This window comes from Manacus vitellinus, unplaced genomic scaffold (assembly GCF_001715985.3).
Source record: "Manacus vitellinus isolate BGI_N305 unplaced genomic scaffold, ASM171598v3 scaffold_6_pilon, whole genome shotgun sequence".
NCBI classification, from domain to species: Eukaryota; Metazoa; Chordata; class Aves; order Passeriformes; family Pipridae; genus Manacus; species Manacus vitellinus.
In genome coordinates, this window is record NW_021940750.1 from 3,076,653 (window position 1) to 3,100,663 (window position 24,011).

The 24,011-nt window shown below is 44.9% G+C and overlaps 2 protein-coding genes across 5 annotated transcripts in view; one reads left to right on the forward strand and one right to left on the reverse strand.

The window, feature by feature from the left end:
- The window catches only part of DDB2 (damage specific DNA binding protein 2), a 41,402-nt gene extending 19,420 nt beyond the window's left edge, over nucleotides 1–21,982 (reverse strand). The window contains exon 1 of the mRNA XM_018082310.2: nucleotides 21,881–21,982. The gene's annotated coding sequence lies outside the window, so the exon portion shown is untranslated. The remainder of the gene's footprint in view (nucleotides 1–21,880) is intronic.
- Nucleotides 994–23,873, forward strand: PACSIN3 (protein kinase C and casein kinase substrate in neurons 3). Of its 4 annotated transcripts, none has more exons than XM_018082311.2 (12): nucleotides 994–1,067; nucleotides 11,568–11,650; nucleotides 13,119–13,219; nucleotides 13,663–13,819; nucleotides 14,593–14,828; nucleotides 15,222–15,377; nucleotides 15,947–16,122; nucleotides 16,957–17,077; nucleotides 17,538–17,674; nucleotides 18,338–18,403; nucleotides 18,903–19,063; nucleotides 20,647–23,873. In XM_018082311.2, exons 3-12 carry the CDS (start codon nucleotides 13,166–13,168, stop codon nucleotides 20,760–20,762), a joined length of 1,380 nt encoding a protein of 459 aa, XP_017937800.1. In that variant the 5' UTR covers nucleotides 994–1,067; nucleotides 11,568–11,650; nucleotides 13,119–13,165; the 3' UTR covers nucleotides 20,763–23,873. The 4 variants fall into 4 exon arrangements, with proteins under 4 accessions (XP_017937800.1, XP_017937801.1, XP_008918021.1 ...); XM_018082312.2 differs by having other exon boundaries at nucleotides 1,043–1,057; XM_008919773.3 differs by lacking the exon at nucleotides 994–1,067 and having other exon boundaries at nucleotides 11,382–11,650.
- Nucleotides 23,874–24,011: the final 138 nt, after the last annotated feature.

Here is a 24,011-nt window from a genome sequence, read left to right on the forward strand (position 1 = left end):
AAGCGGCTTCCCAGGACCCCTTGGGGGAAGGGGCCGCGCCGGGGCCCGGGCTCAGGGCCGCTGCACTCCCTTGTCTCAGGGGATCCGTGTTGCCGGTCTGTGAGCCGGACTCCTGACAGCCGGATTGAGGAGTTCGGCAGGCGGGACAGTGCTCTTGCTCATTCTCTTCGTCCCTTCTGGCTGCCGACTGCAGGGAGGGGAGAGGAGGGCGGGGGGCAGGCACAGCGGGGCTGCCTGCGGCTGTGTCACTGGGCCCTGGCAGGCTGCTGGGGTTACCGTGTCCTCTGCAGCCCAGGGCAGGAAAAAGCTGATAAACATGGAGGGTGTTAGTGGGCCTGAACATCCAGTGCTTGAGAGGACAGTCTCATTTGTCACTGTTCACAGGAGGAGGGTTCCATGATCTCTGCAAGGCTATTGATAAGTGAAGCTAGCATGGCCCGAACGCGTTAACCTGTTTCACCACTTTCTGTGCCAACTATGTGTTCTTCACTTGCTTCAGTTCTTCAGGCATGCAGAAGGCTCAGAGCTTGGTGGTGAGGGTGAGGTTAGCTGACCACTTCTGGATACTTGTTCCTGGCCCTCAGAAGTAGTCTGGCCTTTTCTTTCACTCTTTAACCCTGGAAACGCATGCTCCCTACCTCCTGAAACTGGAGATGAGCCTCTCTCCCCTTCAAATCAGCTGCCAGTCTAATTTGCACAAAGGAATTTTTGATATGAGGGTAATTGATTGCAGTACAGTACCAAAGCAGAGCCTCCCACTCCACCCTGGAATTGAAATGTCACTGAGAAGTCACTAAGCCTTACAGTGGGTGACACAAGTCATTCTGGGGGTGGTGTGGGAGCAGAATGTACAACTGTAGCATGTGGGCTAAAAATGACAGGGTCCAGATACTCCTTGCTCCAGGTGTGAGCTGGTCTCTGGGTGGAGTCAAAGTGGAGCTTCTCCCCATGCATTGCATAACTGGACACATTCTTTCAGGCAGGGATTCACCTTTCTCTGAAGTGCACAATGTGCTCTGCGTGAGATGGAGTCAGTTCTCCTTCGACTGTGTTTTGTGTAATTAATGGTATTTCACTAGAAGTTCCCTAAAATATTTGCTAGATTGTCCTTTGAGTTGCAGCTTGGAACACAATGAATGTGTGAGCTGGATCAGCTGCCTGTTGCCTTCCCTATTCTGTGCCTGCTCTATTGTATTGCTTTATTGGCTTTTTTTTTTTTTTCTTCTGACCTATGAGTTTGAGCTTCTCTGGCTTGCCTGCGCTTGTTCAAGTGAAGACTGTCTTCTTCTCAGGCTGTAAAAACCAGTAACTTCAGTGCGTCAGCTATGCACAGGCCTGAGAACAACTGCCCACCTGTAACTCCATTAGTGAATGTCAGCAAGTGAATAGGACTGTGTGTGACTGGACTACACTAAAATGCTGCAGGTCATTGGCAGACTGTTTGTAACCAAGTCATAAAAGCTTGAAAGTCTTGTGGACCCAAATTAATTTCTTCACAGGACAATGACTGGTGGTTTTAGTCATTTTAGGGTTTTGTGGCTTATACAAGACCTAGCCTGAACCTTCTGGGCTTTCCCTGGACAATTATGAATTTCCAATAAAAAAAAATCTATACACACACACATATATATATTCGTTCAATAATATAGTCAGGTATATTTGTAATGTGACGACTTAGGAAATGCAGAGCTGTGAGAACACATCAGTCACTGCAGCAGGGGTGATGTGAGCGTCTGTCAAGAACTCATGATATCACCAAGCATGGCAAATACTGTATATTCTTTATTCCGGCCATCTTGAGGGCTGGAGGTTATTCAGTTGTTGTTTGATCTATTTGGTCTGTGTCATGGCTGACATCCAGGGATTGAACTGGGGACCTCAAAAGCTAAAAGTATCTGCTTGTACCCTGAGTGGAAAAAGCTATGCTCTTGATCAGCAAGCATTAATAAACTGCCATCTTGATCAGCAAGCATTAACAATTTTTGCCATCAGCTGATCAGCGATGTGTGAATTTGGGCTGCTCTTGAGAGTTCATGGGGAAATGCCTAAACAATAGGGGAGCTGTTTAAGCCCTTTAAGAAGCTCTTATCTTTTTAAAGCAGACTTTGTGATCAGGCAAGCTATTTTATCACTAGTCAGTCAGTGTGATGGGTGTAGAGGGTACTCTGTGACAGGCAACTGTGTCAGATAAATTAAAAAAAAAAGCCTTAATATTTTGGTTTGAGGCCATAGTGGATGGGTCAGAAAACAGTGGCTATTCCAGTACCTGGAAGTTTTCATGAAGAATTTGGGATTTTGCTCTTTGAACAATTACAAAAGATCTTTGAATCCATGGAGCAGTTAAGAAGCTATTCAAGCGGTAGCTTTTTGCTACTTCCTTGCAGCACGGTCACCACTGTAATTTAACATCCAAATGCACTCTGACTGTTTGGGCACAAATTTTTCCAGCATAACAAAGTGTAATGTCAGTGCAAATAGCCTGGTGCATCCTCTGCTATAATCATCCGGCTTTGTTTCAGTGACTGGTACATTAGTTTCAAGTTCCTTCAGGCTGAAGCTGGGCACTGCTGTAAGGCAGTAAGTGTGACTGGCATCCTAATCATATTTGAGCCTTCAGTGGTTTCTTCTTTCTGTGAATGGCATGATGGGAAAGAGCCTTTCAGACTTTGTGATAATCAGAATTTGTGTGTTAAATCTAGTGATTGTCACTGGGCACCGTAGTTTGTTGAAGAGGCATGTGAGATCTCTGTGGTGCCAGGGGCTTGGATCCAGAGGCATTAGGCTTGTGGGGGATTTTATCCTCTCTTAGAAGGTGATTGTGGTAGGAATCTGTTTATTGCAATATGTAAGTTCTTCCAGACTAGAGGAGTTAAAATTGCTGCAGGCAACCCATAACTAACAATGTTAGCAAGTCTTCAGCCTCCTCAGCCCTGTCTGTACTTTGAGCTTGTCCAACCTGCATCTCTTCTCTTTGTAGGAAGATATGGTCCTTACCTCCTGAGCTCTTGGGGCCATAGTCGATCTTTTCAGTTGCCTACAGGTGATTTTTTTTTGTTGTCAGTAGCTTCCTCCTGTCCCTTAGTACCCCTGCTGCCAAACCAAAACTCTCCTGGTCCTGAGTGTGCTGGGCTACATCAGCTGCACAGCTCTGCTGTGCAGAGCTCTGAAGTAGCTTTGCTGCCTTCTCTGACAAGGGCAAGAAGCTTTCATGAAGGATTGGGAGAAGATGCAGCATATTTCACTTGAATGATTCTGGATATTTACTTTTGCTCCTTAGTGTTTCCAGTCAGCTCTATCTTGTGCTAAGACTACTGATGTGTGGAAACCTGTGTGAAAGCCTGCTCTTGGCTCCAGCAGGCTTCTACCCCAATGCAAGCAAAAATTCAGGGTTTGAGCTGCTTCAGGAAGCATGAGGAGGGGGGAGATAAAGCCCACTGTATTGCTGTTGTGCTTGCAGTTTTTTAAAAAGCCTTCCAGTGTTCTTTCCTCACATGTCATGTTGAGTCCTGAGGACCAGAAACTGAGATCACTCCTTTGGGCAGTAGACTGAGAAAGCAGATGACATTGCAGTGATGCTGAACAGTTAAAATCTATCCTGTCACGTGGGCTGACTGTCCCATTTGCCTGTGTTCTCCTGGAGTCTTTTGGATAACATCTGGGATATGAAGTAATTTATATTAATAGTCCTGTCCTTCAGCTTGAGATCCAAAAATCTATTTGAAGAGGCACCACTGATACCAAAGAGCAGATTCTGTGTAGATACTGTGAAAGCAGATAAAAGTTGCTCCGTGACATATAGGACAATGAACTTCAAGAATAATGTGTGAAGTATTCGTGGCCTTTCAGTGGAAGAATTTCAGCCTTTCAGTATGTAAAGGGAGCTTATAAAAAAAGAGTGTGACTTTTACATGGATAGATGGAGATAGGACAAGGGGGAATGGTTTTAAACTAGAGGAGAGATTTAGATTAGATGTTATGAAGAAATTCTTTACTCAGAGGGTGGTGAGGCACTGGAATAGGTTGCCCAGAAAATCTGTGGATGCCTCATCCCTGGCAGTGTTCAAGGCCAGGTTGGATGGGGCTTTCAGCAGCCTGGTCTAGTGGGTTGCGTCTCTGCCCATGGAGGTGGGCTTGGAACTAGATGGTCTTTGAGGTCCCTTCCAACCCAAGACTTTCTATGATTTTATGAAGTATGAATCTCCACACTGCAGGCCAGTTCCTAATGGCTTTCCTACTTCAACTTTGTTGTCTTTGTGAATCTCTAGCAAATCTGTTAGAAAGGTATGAGAGTATCTTTAGGAATGAAATGTCTACGAAGTGAATAATCTGCCAAACTCTTCTTGAACCAGGAGATACTACAAAGGGAATCTGAATTACTGAATGTTCTCTTCAGTCCACAGAGCAAGCAATGCTTTCTTTCCACATGTCTGGACCCATAAAAGACTATGTGAAATGACTTGGTATAAAAGCTGGCATACAGTCCTTCCAGTTCATATGGTGTTGAAGTCTGCGTTACAGTTGCAGTTGTTTTTTATGCTGTTTAGATTTTCCTGCAAGGAAGCAATTGAGTAAACCTAGTTCTGGTGAAAAAAGGTGAACAAAGAGCCTTGCCATCAAAGTGGAGGAACTGATCACGCAGGGAACAGAAGTAATTACCTCATTCTTCTTTTTTACCATAAGAGATGTCTTAGCACTCCGTCTTACCTTATTCAGTTCTCAATTCAAGAAGTTGGTTTTTACTCCCTTCTATGGCCTGTTTGGGACTTGAAGGCCTCCAGGGAACTGGATGAACTTCAGAAATGCCTTGATGATGATGATCTTTCATGTTTTTGTCTACGTTAGATGAATATTTGGAAGGAAAGTATTCACATAATAAGCAGTTTTAGTAAATCAGCTTTTACCAAGTAAAACCAGAAATCTGTTTGATGCAATCATCATAGATAAAGAAATACAGTACTTTGAATTAATTGGCCCTGAAGGACGAATTTCTTGCCAACTCTTTATCTTCCATTTCCCCCTTCCTCAAAAGGCAGCCAATGGAAAATGGACTGTTGGTAAAGCCAGAAGTTGCAGAACTGCAGATGGCTTAAAAAACTAGTGTGACTTCCAAATGGGAGGAAGGGGCAGAGAGGGCTGGAGGTATCTGACTGCTGTGCAGTCTAGTGAAGTAAGAAACTACCAGAAGCTCAGTGTTAGAATGAATCTAACTAGCTTGTGGCTTCTCTAAAGGTTGCTTGATTGTATTGATTGAAGTCTGCTTCCTTAAGAGTTAATGCATTCAAGTAAACTTGATCCCTTCTCTGGGGGTTGAAAGGTGATTAAATCACAGAAGGAAAATATTCCATTGACAGGGACTTACTGGAGTTTGCTTCCTCACCCCTCACCTCCCCTCCCCTCTACCCCCAACTGCAGGAAACACGCGTGATCACCATTTCCCATTGCCTTCTTTACTCAGGGTTGGATGAGTCTGAGGCATTTTGTTCTGTTTTGATCAGTTCACATAAAGATCCAAACAAACAAAACTTCTTCCTTCAGGCTTAGTTGGAGTGGGTAGAGTAGCTCAGCCTGCTGTTACAATGAGTTACCTTTACTAAGTTACAGGCAACTGGATTATAGGATGGACTACTGATCTTGTCTTACCAGTCACTGAGTGAAAAAAAAAAAACATTACCTGGTAAAAGGTAGATTAAATCCTGGAATTTTGCATTCAGTGCACAATGAGACTGCTGAGGAGGGATATAATAGCTTTGACTGGAGCTTTAAACACCTGTTTATCAGTGATTAAGGAAGAAAGAGCTTCCAGTTGTTTGGGGTCCCTTCTGATTAAAAGGGAAATGCTGACTTCATATATTTACTGGCAAGCTTGGTGTTTGCTTGCAGAGATGGATGCAGCAGGTTGGCAAGTACCCTGGGAAATACCCAGCATAGAAACAAACAAGAGGCTCAGGGAGTGGGACAGCAGAGATTGCAGGTTCTCAACATCTGCCTGGGTTAAAACCTTGCCGAGAGAATCGTAAGACAGGGAGTGAGAGCTGGGAAGTGGGCATGCTGACTAATGTGTGGAACAGGAGCAATGCTATTCACAGGACTAAGAAAGCAGGCTACTGTAGTGCTGTTCCTGGTAGCTTTCATGTGTGACTTCTTATTGAACTGTCAGCTGCTTCAGCTTGTAACTGCCTGTTAAGTACACAGACACAGTATACATGTTTAGATTATTCCAGCAACCATTTCAAATAAAAATGAACATGACCTGTTGCCCCATTGGAGTGTGGTACCCAGTGGTCCAACACTGATTTCCTCCCTCCTTTAACTCTGTATTTGAGATTATAATTTTTTTTTCTTAATAGGAAGCACAATTTTGGAAAAACTTAGAACATACCTTGATAGCCCAATACATTCTTTCATTAACATGGTCTCATACTGTTGGGTTAACCAGGATAGATCTGTGTTCCTGTAATACTAAAGATCTCCTACATCATATTGGAAACGAAAGCAGATTTTTTTCCTTTTCTTGGTAAAACAATTTCTGCCTGGTATAGCTATGTCAGCCAGGAATCTTAACCCTTAGATCAGCAGCAATGTATTAGTAGAAGCCTGTCCTGTAGCCTTGGCCACTGACAGGGAATAGCTAATAAATGTGGAAAGCTAATAAATGTGGAAAGTATTGAATTCTGCGTGAACATTTTGAAGACAACTTGGGTGATGCACGGGGCATGTCTGTCATCTGTACACTAGCTTGGTCTGAATGTGAAGGAGACCAATATAAAGAAGCTGTGGTCTGAAATAAGAGAGTATAATGAAGCAGCATGTAGAGTCAGTAGGTCAGTCCTTCAAGTGGAACAGGATCTTCTCTGTATTTTAGTACTTTGGTATAATCCTGAAGAATTTTGCTAGTGGACAGCCACATGATTTCTAGAGAATCATTGTCTGGGATACAGGCTTCAGTTACAGGCTTGCACACAGCTAAAGTGACCTCTGTGTGTAGTTGCTGTTCTGCCTGATGTTTCTCTGACCTCTCCCTGGCTGGAGAGATGAGCTGAAATCTTGCTTGAAACTGTATTAGGCAGCCCTGGCAGGCTTCAGTCCTTAGGGAGTGGCTGGGAAACACTGGCTTTCCCAGTCATGTGATTCTACTGAGGGTGTGACCACTGCACTAAGGGAAGTTTTGGAGGATCTTTGTGTTACTTGGCATCCTCTCTAGCAGTAGAGAACTGACCCCTCTGGAGAAAGGTGAGTATACCTGTAAATATCAATCCTCCTATATAATGGCAGTGGAGAGCACATTACTGGGCATCATCCCAGTTAATGGTTCAGAGCTATTGGATGTGCACTTCCAGAGATGGTGAGCCTGGAAAGGACACCTTGCCCCATGCCCCATTTCATTCTCTCCATCGGGGACCTTCCTAACTCTACTGTACCAGCAGCGATCCAGCTTCTTACACTGCTGGAGTCATGTGGAACCTCCTGGCTTCAGCTCCATTCTGACAAGTTAACAGGAGGAAAAAGAAAAAGGATTTCTTGCCCATCATTCTGTAAGGGGAGCCGGGCTGCCATCCTTCAGTGTATTTTAATTGTTCAGATTGAAACTTCAGATTCACCCTACACCAGAGTGCCCTGGAGTGAAAACAATACCTTCACCACTGTCTGCTACACAGAAAAGTAACTCTGGGAATCAAACAAATTGGCTGCAGAAAGTATCACATTGCTGCCTCGTGGTGTTAGTTGTTGTCTTGAGGTGGATATTAGTATAGCAGCCCATTCGTTATTGACACTCTAGCTTAGCTTGGCTTTAACACCTATATAGAAATTAGTCCATAATAAAAATGTGTCTCCACCAAAGCCTCAGTTACTAGATAAATATAACTCAGGTTATTCCTACATGTGTCTGCATCCAGCATTTGCTGTTGCAGTTAGGAAAGGGAAGAGGTATTGGGCAGAAGGCCTTGTCTGGTGCAGTGTACAAGCTCCATTTGTGTGGATGAATTCCTGCAGGGCTGCATGCACCAGCCTTTTGAGCTTTTTTAGAGTTCAGAGGCTTGATCTTGCAAACTTAGGAAAACAATTGCTTACAAGGAGTCTCAGGAGGCAGTCAAACAATGCACAGTGATGCCTTGGGCATTTGGAGGCTAGAAGTATTGGAATGTGATGTAGATGGAAGAGGATTTCTGTGGTTTACCTGCCTTAGGGAAAGCTTTCAGGGGAGAAGAGCTATTATTTCTGTTGGGTCTAGAAGTTTTCTTTGTGAATCAGGACACTGCTGCACAGATGTGAGAGCATGAAACAAAAAGGCACATCTTGCAGTGCTTAATTGGATTCACACATTTTTGAAAAGGAAGGTTTTAGTCTGACACCTTGGTCTGAGGGCAGGGATCTGTGGTCTGAGATGCATCCCTGACTGGATCGGGGTGAGACTAACAACATGGTTTAAAGGTAGAAACAGCTCTGTTATGCCAAGCCCTCTGGCATTTTCCTGAGTGGAGCTCAGAACCAGTGAAGCGGTCACGAGCCATTCCACCTCTTTGCAGCTAAAGAACAAGAGACATTTTTTGATAACTTAATAGGGACTTGATAGAAGGTGTAGCCTAATAATTATGTTGGTCCCTAAGAGAGAGCAGGTATTTGGGGGAAGGAGGGAAGTACCTTTTCTAACACTACTAGCAGAAATGGTTGTAGCTCTGCAGAAACCTCATTTGCATGGTTGAATTTGCCTAATGTTGGTGGTTGTAGCGGTGTCTGTGATGTCCTTATCCATAAACCTGTGGAGGTGTGAAATGAATAGCGATGTATTTACTCTTTCCCTCTTTCTTCAGAGAGCTTGTCTTGCAGGAGCTGCAGTGAGGTCTTAAGTAGCTCTTAACTGTGAGAGCTGATAGAGGACGGTAGGGATAAACATTCCTTTGCCCTGCAAATATGATTTGCTAAATAGCTTTCTCTTAGCAGAGGTGGCAGTGGCATCAGCAGGAGTCTTGTATCTGGCACTGACCCACATGAAACTCTAGTTGACCCAGTATAACTCCAGCTACATTTCCAATACTGTACAGGCTCTGCTACCTCTCCTGAATCATTTGGCGGCTCTTGTTATATCAGGCTGTCGACAAGGTATTCGTGTCATCTCTGCTGTAAAACAGCCTCCAAGATTTGGCATGTAGGGCATATACTTGCTTTTTCTGTCAAACTCTGGTTTTCCCTGGTCTCAAGCTCTTGGTGGCTCACAACACATGGTATTTCAGGAATAGCTAGGCATGAAGGGATGGACTGCCAGTCTACTTGCTCTTCTTGGGCTCAGGGTGACGGCAGCAGCTGTTCTTCAGCGTCTCTGTCCAGTACTAAGTACCTTCCCTATGTCTGCATGCAGATCCAATTTGATCTGACTGACATGGGGTCATGGAGTATGTAAACTCCAGAAAAAGCCTGGCAGAAAAGGGTCTTCCTTGTTCTCTGACTTTTGCTTCTAACAAGCTAGATTTTTCTGGACTTCTGTAAAGTCTGTTCAACTGCTATGGAAATATGTATTCAGCTGGCTGCTATTCAGGTCATGAAAATTAGCCTGAAATATTATAGAAATATCCTACTTTATTGTATTCTCCCGCCTAGCTTCGGTAATGATGACTATAGTAGACCCTTGAGCTGTGGGATGCCACATGATATTATGGATGCTGAAAATCACGTGAATTCAAAAGCTGATTGAAGAAATTAATGAAAGAGAAATCTGTTGAGTGTTCATTCATAGGTGCCAGGTCCAGCTCAGGAAGATCCTGTCAGCAAATGGTTAGAGGCTTGGAGAGTATGCAGGGAGGCATCATGTATGCTTGCTCTGCTCTCAAAACGAGGGAAGGTATCTGCTTTTGGCTGCTGTCTACAGAGGCTATGCAGCCATGATAAACCTTAGTCTGATCCACAGAGCTACCTACTATTATATTTCAGAGCCTGTTAGTCTTAGTGATAGTAAAACTGGTTATTTGGGTTTATAACTTCTGAGAAAGTAGGGCAGGTATTGCTCAAATTCTAACATGGAAACTGCGGAAAGAATGGATTCAGGTTTCAGAATGGTTTGGAGTTTTTTCAGGGTTTTTTGCCTGACTGTCCCTCGAATGAACAAGCACATAGTGACACACAACAGCTTTCCACATTTACCCCCCAAATTCTAGCACTGTGTAGTCAGCCTGAATTGGAAACCAGAGATGGAAGGCATGTTTGTGATTCATTGCTTCCTGATAAACTGGGGATGGGGGTGTGGTGTGGAAAAAGTGATACAGCCTTCATGTGTCATATATAATTGATCTGTCTTCATCAGGAGAAAGAAGGAAAGAAAGGATCTGGGACAGTTTTAAATATACTTTAACATAGCAATTTCAGGAATGTGTAGTCTGGTTTTATTGGGGACTACTAGGAAGCCTTAGAAGGTTTATGATGAGCTTTAGCCTTTTGTCCAGTGACCTGGACCATGCAAAAGGGTCACAACTCTTCTCTCCCAGCCTCCCCCCCTCTTCCTCACCAAAGGTCATTAGTCTCTTTGCAATAACCCATCTGCTTTTCTTTCCTTCCTTCTCTTTTCCTACCTTCTTTCATTTCTTCTCAAAAATGGTCTTACTGTCTGACTAAAAATCCCACTTCCAAGTTTTGCAGTTTCTTCTCTGTTTCCTAATCATCCAGCCTCAGCTGAGTGAATACTGGTGACTGAGAAGGGATTTTTTTGCTTGTCTGTTGTTGAGTTTGGTTTTTTTTAAATAAATAAACTTTTACATTGAAGTAAATACCCAGGGACGTAAATGTAAGATAAACAAAAATGCCTCATTCAGCCCTTTCTTTCCTTAGCCTCTGCTTCTCTTTGCTCTGTGGAAAGTTGGTGACAGTTACCTGTACCATAATGGCAAAATAAAGTATTTCTGAGAATGTGATAGGAACAGCTAACAGAACCAAGGAATAAAAAAAGCTCTCCTGATAGAGAGCCACATCCTACCAGGGCAGTGCTAGGTGCTCTGCTACTAAAGGGACTCTAGACCAGAATATGCACTCTGATGAGTTTTGGTTTTATTTTTTGAATGTAGAATTATCAAGTCCTTTGACTTGTATATAAATCCTCTTCATTTAAAAGGGACTGGAAAAAGTATATGTGTGTATGTGTCCTTCTCTTTTTCTCCCAAAGCCAGCTATTTGTAAAAGTGTGTGCAGCAGTGCATGAAGGCAGTGGGGTTTGCTGCATTGGACACTGTCCAGTGGGGGGGGACCAGGCCCCACATAGGGTGCCTGGGGCATGTGCTTATTTTAGGCCTTTCTGTTCCCCGTGCTCAGCTGTTGTGATGCTACCTTTCCCGCACAGTGCTGTCATGCTGCCCCAGTGTTTCTATTTTAACTCTCTGGGGCTAGATCTTGTGACACAAGGATTTGGCATCTCTGCTACATGCTGGAACATGGCATCTTGGGAGGCACGCTGGCTGCAGTTGCTATATCAGAGGGTGCCCCTCCTAAGTAACTAGTAGAAGGGGGACATCCCTAGGATTGCAGCGCATCAGAACAGGCATCATCCCTGTAAAGTGTCTGACCGTGCCCATCTCTGTCTCCTGCAGTCGTTTTTCAGAGTTTGAAGAGCTTGAGACATACTTGCCAGCTTCCCACTGCTCCCCTGCAGCATCTCGCTTTCCGCTTTCAGGTATGTGGTTACTGGGACAGCGGTAGAGTTGCATGCCCCAGAGGCATGTAAGGTGGCTTTGGGGCCAGCTGACCAACAGTGGGGAGGGAGGACAGGGACAGATGGTTTGGTGGAAGTATTCATCATTTTTCAAGGTTTGCCCACCTGAATGTCACATCCCATTTAACAACGTGCTTCAGTGACTGGAATTCAGCACTTCCAGCCTTCTGAAGAATGCTGGAGGAACAGCATTAATATATTTCTGACACACTCCATGGGATGACACTGGGCAAACAGAGCCAAATGTGGGAAATTCTTGCAGCCTGTGTTGGGGTGCTTCACTGTGTGGCTTGTGACACTGAGAAGGATTTGCCGGAGGTGGGAGATGTGGATTCTTGACCTGATCTTCATCTGTGGGCTCTGTGGGCTGACAGAATGAGCAGATACCTCTCTGGGGTGTGAGGGAAGCTTTTTATAACTAGGAATGTGCAAGAGGAGAAGGGGCAGCAAAGGCCATATATGCTGCAGTAACCTAGGCTTGCCTAGAAAGGACTGGGTTTGTCAGCAAGTGACTGGGCTTGGGTCTTTTCCTGTTACTCCTGCTCTCGTTCCTGCACAAGAACAACCCTGAGCCTCTCTCTAAGGAATTCATAGAATTGCACCGTGTCAGGAACAAACTGGCAGTGCAGGCTAGCACAGGGAAATGGGCAGAAGTTCTGAGACAGTGGAGAATGAGAAAAAGCTTTTACTTTCCAGCATAGATTTTGAGCCTAATGCAGTAAGACTTGAGGGTAGTGAAAATGCCAGCTGTGCGGGCTGTTTCTAGGGAAGCAGTGCTGGGTAACAGGCATGTATGCTGTGCTGCTTTTTGGCTGAGTGTGCCCCAGCATGTTTCTGTACTTCTGCTCAAGCCCAGCTCAGCTGGTGGGCAGCTTGTAGGGCTCCTCCCCATTCAAGACATGCCTGCCTGCTGACTGCTCAACCTTGTTTTCTCCACTCAGTTGTCGTAATCCCGTAATCCTGAGTCATACTGGGAAGCTGGAGTCATCCCATTGACAGAAGACTTACTAAAATCTTTCAAGGCAGATTTCAAATAGCTTTAGCTACCTCAGTTTCTGCTACCCTCTTGAGGGCCTTGGTTAAGAAAGGAATCTCTGCAAAGATATCTGGTGCTGCTGGAGAGTATTGGATTCACGAGCATCTACAATATCTGCACAGCCAAGGTTTAGCAAGATTGTCTTCTACAAAATCCTTTCCTAATGTGTTACAGGCCTGCCAAGGTGGCCTCCTGTCTGCAGGGAGGGAGGAGGCTGGTTCAGTCCTGGGCATCTGCTAGACCTGGCCATCTGCAGCTGAAGGGGCAGTGATGCCAGTACTTGACTGTACGGTAGCAAGTTGGGCTCCTCCAGCTCCAAGAGTCATGGAGAACTGTGCTGTCTTCAAAGGCTCAGCCAATGCTGTGTTTGAAATCACTTTTCTCTCCTCTCAGGTTAACTGAAATCTGCAAAAATTCTGTGCTGCAAGAAAAAGGGGGTGATGTCATCAGAAGATGATGCTGGTGGGGAGGCTCCTGGGGGCAGTTTCTGGGAGGTAAGGAAGGATAATTGGAGTGTAAGGGAAGTAGGAATGTTGTCTTACCACCCATCGCCCATCAGTGGAATTAGGGGGTTGGGTTCCAGGTTTGTGGGTGACATGTTGCCCTTGCAAAGTGGAAGGAAGGAACTGGGGGGAGGTTCAGCACCATGCTGTGTGTTACTGCAGGGAGGAGGTGACCCTTTCTTTCGCAGATTCTGTGGAGTTCCTTGTTCAGCTGACACTGATCTGAGGTGTGAGAGAAGCAAGCACAGCATCTCAGCTTCTTCCCTCCAGTGCTGTGTCTGCCTGAGAGAGTGTCAGAGGAGGGTCTGAACTCAGATGCTGGCTTCAGAAGGGCCTACACTCCCTCCCCATGCAATGACCGACCTGCTGCTGTCTGTTCTGAAGGAACGTGAAAGTCAGTACAGCATAAACAATAATGCTGTGTGAAATTTCAGGCTGGAAACTACAAGCGAACAGTGAAGCGTGTGGATGACGGCTACCGGCTCTGCAATGACTTAATCTCCTGCTTCCAGGAGCGAGCCAAGATAGAGAAGAACTATGCCCAACAGCTAACAGAGTGGTCCCGTAAGTGGAGGACCAATGTGGAGAGAGGTAAAGTTGGCAGATTGGACTGGGAGCAGAAAGCAATTATGCACTCTCTTCCTGGAGTGCTATCTCTTACTGAGATGACACTGGTTCTGTGGGGGACAGGCTTCCCTTCCCCTGGAAGGAGGTGGCTTTCTTGGGTGTCTTTTTTGTCTGTGTGTCTGTTTTTGTAGTTAGTCCTCTGATTCACTCGGAGAGGTGTTCACTACATTGTCATGTGTTTGGTTACAAAAGAAAAAAGATCCTTTTGCTTAGTTTGGCAAGTCCTTGGGCAGCTCAAGTCTTAAAGGAAGCTGCAGATATCCCTTTTTGAGGATGGCTTGGCTGTTTCTCCTCCTCCAGTCAGAGCGTAACTCCTAATGCTATGATTTAGTGGCAGTGTGCTCAAACTGATAGTGTCTCACAAAGTAACAGGAAACAGCAGGACAGATGTCCCAAAGGACCTACTGATCTGTGGAGCAGAAGCTTAGCCTCAGTCATGAACTAGTGTTGCTATCTGTCAAGCTCAGGGAAAATCTGTGAAGAGAATTTTTTACAGAAACTTTCTCCTAACAGGGACTATCTGGGACAGCTGAGGCTGCCTGAAAGAAATGCCCATCTGTAACAGCCAGTCTAGATGCTGCCTGGTGGGTCTGTGGAGAACAGTTAATGCTGAATTGTGCGATGGGGCAAAATTAACGAAGTGACTCTACTGGTAGATGTATGTAGGAGGGGAAAAGATGCGCTTTCCTTTCTGTGGGCAGGAGGTATAAGAGTCCCTTTGGTGCTTATTCCTGCAGGTCCACAGTATGGTACTCTGGAAAAGGCCTGGCATGCCTTCCTGACAGCTGCAGACAAACTGAGTGAAATTCACTTAGCTGTCCGGAACCACCTGGCTGGTGAAGACTCAGATAAGATCAAGGCCTGGCAGAAGGAGGCCTACCACAAGCAGATGATTGGAGGCTTCAAGGAAACAAAGGATGCAGAGGATGGGTTCCGAAAAGCCCAGAAACCCTGGGTGAAGAAGATGAAAGACGTGAGCAAAGTGTGAATGGGGAAGGAGAGATTAGGGCAGTTGAGCTGCCTGATTGCAGAGCCAGTGGGCAAACAAACTGAGTTTAGGCAGAGTAGCAGAGAATTCCAGAGAGGGAGGGATGTCTAGATGGTCTCTTGTTCTTGTGGTTTTATAACTTCCTTTGCACGTGGGAAGACTTTGGTAACAGGTTCTGTATTCCTGCATAGCAGGTGAACACTGAAAAAGAAATCATTTGAAGGTACCTCTTCCCATTGGAGCATTGTTTACTAAATGCCAAATCGGCATTCCTAGTAGGTTGGTGCAGACTGTAACAAATGTTAACGTGCCTTCTCTGAGTATTGGAGGATCAGTGTGGGCTGGATCATCACTTTCTCTGCATTCCTCCTCCTACAGGTGGAGACTTCTAAGAAAAACTATCATGCAGCCCGGAAGGAGGAGAAAACAGCCCATACAAGAGAGAACCATGCCAAGGCAGACTCAACTGTCTCACAGGAACAGCTGCGCAAGTTGCAGGAGCGTGTAGAGAAGTGCACTCAGGAGGCTGAGAAGGTGAGAGTATGTTATATGGATGTGGGTCACAAGGATACTCCTTTCAAGGAAAAAGCACTGGTTGTAATGTCACTCAGTGAAATGGCTCCTGCTGAAGGAGGAGCAGGTTGTCCTGCTGAAGGACAACCTCCTGTTGTCTGAGGTTTTAGTGAGCTAGACTGAGATTTCAGTAACTAAGGTCTCTGTCTTTGAAGTTGGGTAAGATCTAATTTGTAAGTGAATTTAAAATAAAAAAAGGAAAAAAGTGTAGGGGATTTGGTGCAGGGGGTGGAACCTGTAGAGCTGAAGACTTTGCTACCAAAAGTAGCTGATTTGCCTGTCTACATGAGTGAATGTGTGGAAGGTCCTCTATGGAAGAGAGTAGCAAGGAAGGACAGGGAACTTGCAAGAATATTAGGAGAGCAATGGACTGGGATACCAGCTGTGGGACTACTTCTTTCTTTGGTGTGTTTGTTCAACAGTGCAGGGGGGAAAAAACTTGTCAGTCCCAAGCTAGAGTAGGGGGAATGTTGCTGGTTTGACATCAGGGCAACACATCTCACCGTTGCTGTCCTCCTGTGTTGATACAGTGCAAGGATCAATATGAGAAGATGCTGGAAGAGTTGAACCGCTACAATCCCCGCTACATGGAGGACATGGAGCAAGTGTTTGAGGGCTGTCAGGAGGCAGAGCGCAAGCGATTGTCCTTCTTTAAGGAGATGCTGCTGAATCTTCACCAGCATCTCAACCTCTCCACCAGCGAAAGGTACCGGCCCTGATACAGGAGGGAATTCTACCAGCTTGGAGTGCTGTAGGCTCTGGTGAGGGGTGCCAATTCTGGTGTCAGTGAAAGAGAGCCGGCTACTTGCATCGCCAGGTTTTGTTCTTTCCCCTTTAAAGTGTATCTTAGAACTGGTATTTGGTCCCTTTAGACTGACCAAATACCTCAGAGTGCTGGTATCTCTGAGGGCAATGCCAGGCTTCCCTATGAGGATTTTCTCTCTTTGAACACTTCCTCTTTCACTACTGTCCAGTACTGTCCTGTGGGTGTGTTTCTATTCTATGAAATGCCTCCATGTTTCTACATGTAATCCCAGTCTGAGGAATGCAGCTCTGTTGCTTTCTGGTATCTATAGTTATTCCACCCATTTTGTCCTGAGTAGAGACCTTTTGTGAAATAATAACTGTAAAGCCCACAAGTTGCCCTTAAGTAGGGCTTACACAGGGAAAATAGTTGCAGTCAAAAATCTTCTGTGCCCCTGTACTTTTAAGGTAGAGGCAACAAATGTGAGCCACCTCCCTGTCTGTGTGCAAGAACGTGCCAGGTTCTTTCAGTGCGCGCTTAATGAGCTGTGCTGAGAGCTGGCACTTGTTAGCCAGTGCCACACCAAACAAGCCTGTCCTGTTTGCCAGGCTGACTCTTCTGTAAGGGTGGCTGTGTTTTCCAAGGGCTGAACAGGTGCTGCTCTAGGATCCTTAATCCTGTGGGATTTAGGATGCTGTGTAATTGTGCATTAATTTAATCTCTTCCTTCCAACTTGGCTTTTGGGAAACTGCTGAGAAACTTGGTTACTGGTGGTTCTGTCTGTTCTGGTCATAGCTTTCATGCGTTGTATCGAGATCTCCACCAAGTCATCATGGCTGCAGACAACCAGGAGGACCTGAAGTGGTGGCGCAACACTCATGGACCGGGCATGGCGATGAATTGGCCTCAGTTTGAGGTGATGTAGCGTTCTAGAGTGTACTACTTCCAAACAATTAGCTGCTTTACTGAAATTGGGGGATTACTAGTCTTGTGTTGGAGAGACCATGTCTTTGCTCAGCAGGCTCAGGATGTTAAGCTCTTCTAAAATTGCTGTTGTGTTGCAAGCTGTTTGGTGCCCAAAGGGACATATGCAACCCTGCCAAACCGCAAATATTCCAGCCATCGAGCTGCAAGGTTGAAAAACAGGAGGTGGCTCAGGGCCTTCTGACAAGTTCCTGTGGTAATTTCCTCACAGCTGGTTGTTGCACCTTGGAATTCAACAGAAGTGAGCTTGCTATGCCAGCAAGGCCATTGGGCTAACCAGCTCAGCTGCTACTGAAGTACGACCTGGTCTTCTGTCCTGTACTGGGCAAAAACGATGCACAGAACTTTTCTGTCTGAGTGGCTTGATAGTGTTACTGGTTTTCCTTGAACAGGAATGGTCCCTTGAAACACAGCGGCAAATCACCAAGAAGGAGAAGAGTGGCAAGATGGCTGATGATGTCACACTGACCAGCATTATGCCTACACGAGATGGTGTTGTCTCACAGACCCCTCTGCAGACAAGGCAGAGGTAAGGGCAGAAGTCTGGGATACATCAGTTAGTCCTGCCTAGGGTCATGCATGAATTGGATTGAGAGGAGTGATCTCTTCCTTAACTTCCTGTCTCTTGCCCATGGCCTTGCCTGTGTCACTCTGGAAAAGACCAGGTAGAAAAGGCGTTTTAGGGTAGCTGTTTGGATTTGGTTTGGGTTGGTTTGTTTGTTTGGTTTTTTTCCAGTACATGCTGCCTCACAAGATGCATTCCTTGTAAAGATCCTTCTAGTGACAAGACTTAGCCCAATCAGGCTAATGTTGTGTGATTCTGGCATGCATTTCCCTGATTCTTCTTCCTCCTTCCAGACAGAGTGAGAAGAGTTGGGAACTGGCAGCTTTGCCAGTTGGCTGTGTGGTTTCCTAAGTGCAGGCATCAGATTTTTATTGTTTTTCCCTGGCATGGTGCTGAGTACTACCTGACAAGTCTGGGTATAGCTGCTTCCCTTGCCAGGAAGCAAGCTGGAGAATAGGGAGAGGCTGAACAGACTCGTCCTACTGTTCCAGTAGCTGTCCTGCTTTAAAAGGTGAACTCTGGCCTAAGTAAACTGAGCAGAGAAGAATGGGGATATCAAGATTTCTCAGGGCCACTATTGTATTTCACAGTCTATTGGATTCAGGGGCCCTATTTGTCAATCTACAGGTTTTCCTATCAAGAGGAGCAGAACAGCCTCTTCTATGACACCCTGAAGGCACCCACCCATGTGAAGTTAGTATGGAACACAGCCTCTTCAGGGGTTTTTGGGTTCCAGGTGTCTGTCCTCTGCTGCTCTTCACTTCTGCTCTTGTTCCTGACTTGGAAAACATAAATCCAGATATCTCTTTAGAATGGGAAACATGGCTCTTCCTCTGTCTTATTCTTGTCTGGAATAATTCTGGACATAGCTGGGCTCTCCAGTTAGGATTGGCCTTTCTTGTATAAGAGGGTCTGCTAGAGGAGGATTGGATCATGAAGGGTGTGCATGTGTGAAAATACTTTGAGTGAGTTACCCTACTTGCCCTCAAGGCTCTAATGCTAGGATGCTTTCAGCAGAATCTAGTATCTCCGGGGTCTGTTCACCCTCACTTGGCTGTTGGGCATCTTGCACCCTGTTCTATAGCAGAGCAGTCTCGGGGGGAGTCAGGGTGGTGCGTGATTCAGGAGGAGGTGGGTGAGAGATGAATTTACTAACAACCATATTGCCCCCTCTTGCCTTCCACATACAAAGCGGAGAGAAGGAAGACATTTCAGAGTGGTCAGATGGAGACACTCCCAAGAAGTGCCTGGATGCCAACGGGCACGAGGAGGACATAAAGGTACCAGGAGTACGGGTACGAGCACTGTACGATTACACAGGACAGGAGGCTGATGAGCTGAGCTTTAAAGCAGGTACAGAAGCACTAATCTCTTACTAACCTTTTGCTGTCCTCACTTGGGCTGACTGACTGAAATACTCTAAGAACTGGATGTCCCCTTGAAAACTGATACTTATTCTTCTTCCCTTGGTCTGATGCATTGCCAGCTCCTGTGAGGTGGATGGTACATTGGGAAGTCCAACTCGTTCTAGACTAAAAGACAGTGAGGCCACATGAAAAGAGGCTGTCTAGGCCTTGGACACAGTGTAGGGAGAGCAGACCCCAAGGGATAAAACAGATCCTTCTTCCCTCCTCGAGGCATTTATTCTACATTGTATCTTGAGACTTTATGAAATGCTTCTCCCTTGTACCATTGATATAAAAATTCCATAGGTGGTCTGGATTGTCCTTTGAAATAACGTGAACATTGATATTTTGGGAGAAAGCTGAGCTGACTGACATGCACTACTGAAGGCAGAGTTCAACTGGCAAAAGACCAGCTGTTGCTCAAAATGGGTATCTTGAGAATGGAGATTCTTGCTTGCAGCAGAGGATTGAGTGCTGAAGCAAACAGACCCTTTCCCTTTCCTTCCTGCACATAAATTAGTTTGCATGTGCCCTCTTCTCAACTTCAAGAGGACATCTGGGTATAGGGAGTGTCTCTCTCATCTCACTTGTTTTGAGTTTTACATGGTATCTCTGTGCAATAGTGCTCCAAAATACACCTGTTTTAAAAAGGCACTGAAGTCCTTTAGTAGCAGGGCTTGTGCCTGAGACCGGTATCTGTGCTGCAGTGTTAGCATACTAGTAAACTTCTAACACTAACTTGTGGCTTTTAAAATATTTCACAGTATGGGTGCTCTAGACCTTGACTGCTCTCTTTTCCCACCCAGCAGATGCAATGGGGTATGACTTCTTAGGTTTAGTCATCTCCTTTCCAAAGCTGTTCTGAGCAACATGCAGCAGTAAGGCTTCAGCTTAACAGCAATGACTTTCTGAGCCTCTGCCAGTGTGGGATGTGCCTATTGATGCAGTCAGACCTCCCTTTCTGGCAAAAATATGACCACCTGCTGGGGGAGAAGGGGACCTCTCTACCCTTCCCAAAGTAGATGTGGCATGGTTAAAAGCTTTTTCTGGTCAAAGTCTGTGAAATTAGTTGATTGCATGCCTTGCTGGCTAAACCAGACACTTCATCATGAAACAGGCATGGAACAGAGCTTAGCAGTTTCTTATGTTTCCTTCCCACTTGCCTACCAGAGGAGCCACTAAGAAGAAAATCTGAGATCCTTCTGATTGCTCTGGCTTGTAAGCATGTTCCTTGGGGCAGGAAAGCAGGCAGAACTATAGGGCACAAAAGTATTTCTGATGTTGAATAGCATAAGTGAAGGCCTGTTTAAATTCCTTGGCCTAGGGGATGGTATCGATCACAGATACTGAAGAGGTTAGTAACTCTGGCTTTGATTTAACTGTGCAATATGATACAGAGTGTTGATAAGGGGAGAAAAGTGTGGTGATTCAGACCAATAGGTCTTGCTTTTTATCAAGTCTTCTGAGGTGGGTAAAAATGCCATGCTGCCTTTCTCAAGGCTGCTTCCTAATGCATGTTTTTACTTTTAGGTGAAGAACTAATGAAGATCAGTGAGGAAGATGAGCAGGGCTGGTGCAAGGGCCAACTTCTCACTGGCCAAGTTGGACTCTATCCTGCTAATTATGTTGAGAAGGTTGGATCATGATTGCTGCTGCCCTGCCAGTGCCTCACAGCCATACCAGCATCTCCTGCAGAGGTCACTGGGTCACTCTTGGCCCCAATACACCTTTGCAGTATATCCAGCAACTTCTGGACTTTGAGGGCACATATTCCATGTAACTAATGCTTCATTTTAAGCACCTAGATATATAGGGATTTTCTAAAAAATAAACAAGGATGAATTAAGACTTCTCTGACTGAGCACTATAGTAGCGTAGGAGTGCAGAGAGAAACAGATCCTTTTGACTTGCACTCAGTGCAAGGAGATAACTGTTTTCATGTGACACTAAAACAGAAATCACATTTCCTTGGCTTCAATGCACATACATCTATAGGGTGTTGAGTCTGCCCTGTTCCCAGGCTTCCTGTTCAAGGAATTTTGGATGTGCACGGTAATAGGGAACTTGTATTATTTCCCCTTTTTAGCTCAGTCAGGCTGACTGGCAGAAATCTATTTATTCTTCCCCATCTTTCATAAGTCTTCAGTATCCCTAACCTGCAAGCCTGTTGGCTTCCTTGGTAAGGCAGCTGGTACAAGTGATACACTTTCAACAACCTGGATATCCCCTTCCACTGCCCTCATATTTATTGGGATAACCCCAGGATGGATGATAGTATAGCTGGGGAACAGGAAAAAGAAGCTTCTATCTTGCATGATGTGGCTGTTCAGACTAACAAGTCTAACAGAACTGTCTGGCTCCCTGAGCTAAAGTGGGCCTTGACACGTGCTGAAGGCTGGTTTTAACAAAATAACAGCCACATTGCAGTTCTGCTCTTCTTAGGACAGCTACATCCACTGCTATGTGTTGGGGTTTCTAATGCATCTAGATAATTTTGGATACACCTCTTTTCATGAACACTCAGTGCATAGCAGAGACCCTCTTTTCTTCTCCTACATCTTCTTGCCTTATGCAGGGCCAGAAGTGCACTCCCTGTTTTGCCAAAGATAACCTATGCTGTGATGAGGGGCTACACAGCATGGAAGCTGCCTGCTGGCTAGGACAACATTAGTTATAGAGGAGTAACTCCCCTTCTAGTCCTGAATTGCTGCAGTTGATAAGTGCCATTCAGCAGGAGAAGATGTATCAAACATCTTTATCTCACCTGTCTTTCTGCTCTTGAAAGTCTCTGAGGCTGCTGAGACAAAGTGGGATCCTGATCCTAGTGTTCTTCATATTCAAACATAAGGACTGGTAAGCCCTAGAGCTTGAGAGAACAAAAAGAAAAAAAAATGAAAAGCTCCCATTGTTGGAGAAACAAAGAAAAACAAGCAAAATGGCTTACTTAGTACATCTGCTTGAACCTGCTGCTGAAATGCATTGCGAGTTTGTAGTAGTGTTGTGTAGCTGAATTCTGAGTCTGGCTTAGCCTGAGTGAGTAACCTGGTTAAGTTAGGTGCACAGAACTCAGCTGAGCCTCCACCAACCACACGTGGTGAACTGCTTCAGAGCTGTTTGGAAAAAGGATGATACATATAAGTCTGAAGTCGTATGTGAGCACTGGGATTAAAGACCAATAGAATGTTAACAGCAGCTAGTAAACCAAAATGGACAAATTCAAATACTGTTAGTTTATGAGAGATTAAAGTATCACAAACATCTCCTTGCCTGCCTGACAGAGCAGAAATTAAACCTTTTATAGCACACAGGATGCCTTGAAATGCAGTTTGCCATGGACAAAGTGATCAGAGACTAATGCTATTTAGTGTTCTTGTGAGACCGCAGAAACACATCAGTTGAAAGGTTTTGAAAGTATCTCTAGCACTGTACTTCATGAATGGGGAGAGGGGTGCAAACCAAAAGAACAAGGCTAAAGCACTTTGTTCTGAATCTGTTATTTCTTAAGAAAAAATATTTCCAAAAGGCAACTAAAGATTTAAGCAACAGACATTAAAAAATGCCTGGATTGAGCTATGAATTTACCTATTATTCTATGTTCAATATCTGAAGAAACCTCTAAGCTTATGCCATGTAAGATGTGTTGGTGTATAAGCACTTGGATTTATTTAAAGATCTTGTCTCTTCTTTCAGTTCTGTGTCCCAGGTAAATTGTCATTAGTGTTGTACAGTAATTGCAAGTGTTCCACTTGCTGACCCACAACAGAATGATTTGTTGCTCCTTTGTCCTAGCACACATGAATATGAAGACATGACAGGCTTGTGAGATAACTCAGACAAAGTCAGTTATAAAATGACCTGAGGTGTTCTATAGTCAGTACTGAAATTTACCTGGTTAGACTGGATATTTTCAAACACTAATGCTTGACTTTCGTGTAAGGTCAAAAAATTGTAGAAGTTACAAAGGATAACATGGAAACTTGACTTCCGATTCCTCTTCGGAGTTCAAGTCAGGCTGTAATTTGGGATGGAGTTAGGTGTGGCCAGAGTGTGCTAGAGGACAGAAATGCCCAGCAGACAGGACCTCTGATTACAGTATAACCAACCTGAAATTCCACAGGACAAAGTCTGAACAGACTTGTTTGTCCTAGGAAAACATGATCACCTGATTATAATGGGCTGCTTGAAGGTTTCCAGAAATAGTGACATACTGGAGCTTATGTGAACAAGTCCCCTAAGGAATGTTTGCACATCAAAAGTCCTGCCAAGAGCTGAAGTAATGGACAGCAGACAACACATCAAGAATGAAGAATTGCTTGGCTGGGCTGTACCTCATAAACTGGCATGGCACTTAGCCCTGGCTGCCCAAAACCATCTGGATTAGTAAAAGAGAGTCTGTGTAGTAAAGAACCAGCTGGAGGGGAGTAAAAAAAAAAACCAACAAAACCCACATCTAATGATCTTATTTTAAACTAATAACTCTGCCTGGAGACTTGGTTTCACACAGAAGCAAAGGAGGTTTTGTTAACCACAAAGGCTCAAGTTGAAACTTGCCATCCATGCCATGCCAAAAGTTTTGTGTGCAGAGACATGTACACATGAACTAATTGCTGTGCCTGAATTCCAGAAGGCCAGTGAAGCCTTCTCCCATGGTTTCTGTAAAAACATACAGATGCATCTCTGTGCCTGATGGACAACACACTGAAAAAGTATCTAGTCATATTTTATTTTTTAATAAAGATGCTCCTTTACAGCTCATACATCTATGGTTAGCAGATAATTACTTTGGTTCTGGCATCTTCCTGGAAAAGAATTTTGGAAGTATCATGCAAAACTTGGATCTCCTCCTGCTGCTGAATTTTCTAGGAAGAGGAAGTTAAAGATTCTCTATGATGGAT

Coding starts and splice junctions, on each gene's coding strand:
- PACSIN3 (XM_018082311.2), top strand. CDS start 13,166: ATGTCATCAGAAGATGATGCTGGTGGGGAGGCTCCTGGGGGCAGTTTC. Junction 17,675..18,337: donor CCTCTGCAGACAAGGCAGAG/GTAAGGGCAGAA, acceptor GTCAATCTACAG/GTTTTCCTATCAAGAGGAGC. Junction 19,064..20,646: donor TGAGCTGAGCTTTAAAGCAG/GTACAGAAGCAC, acceptor TTTTACTTTTAG/GTGAAGAACTAATGAAGATC.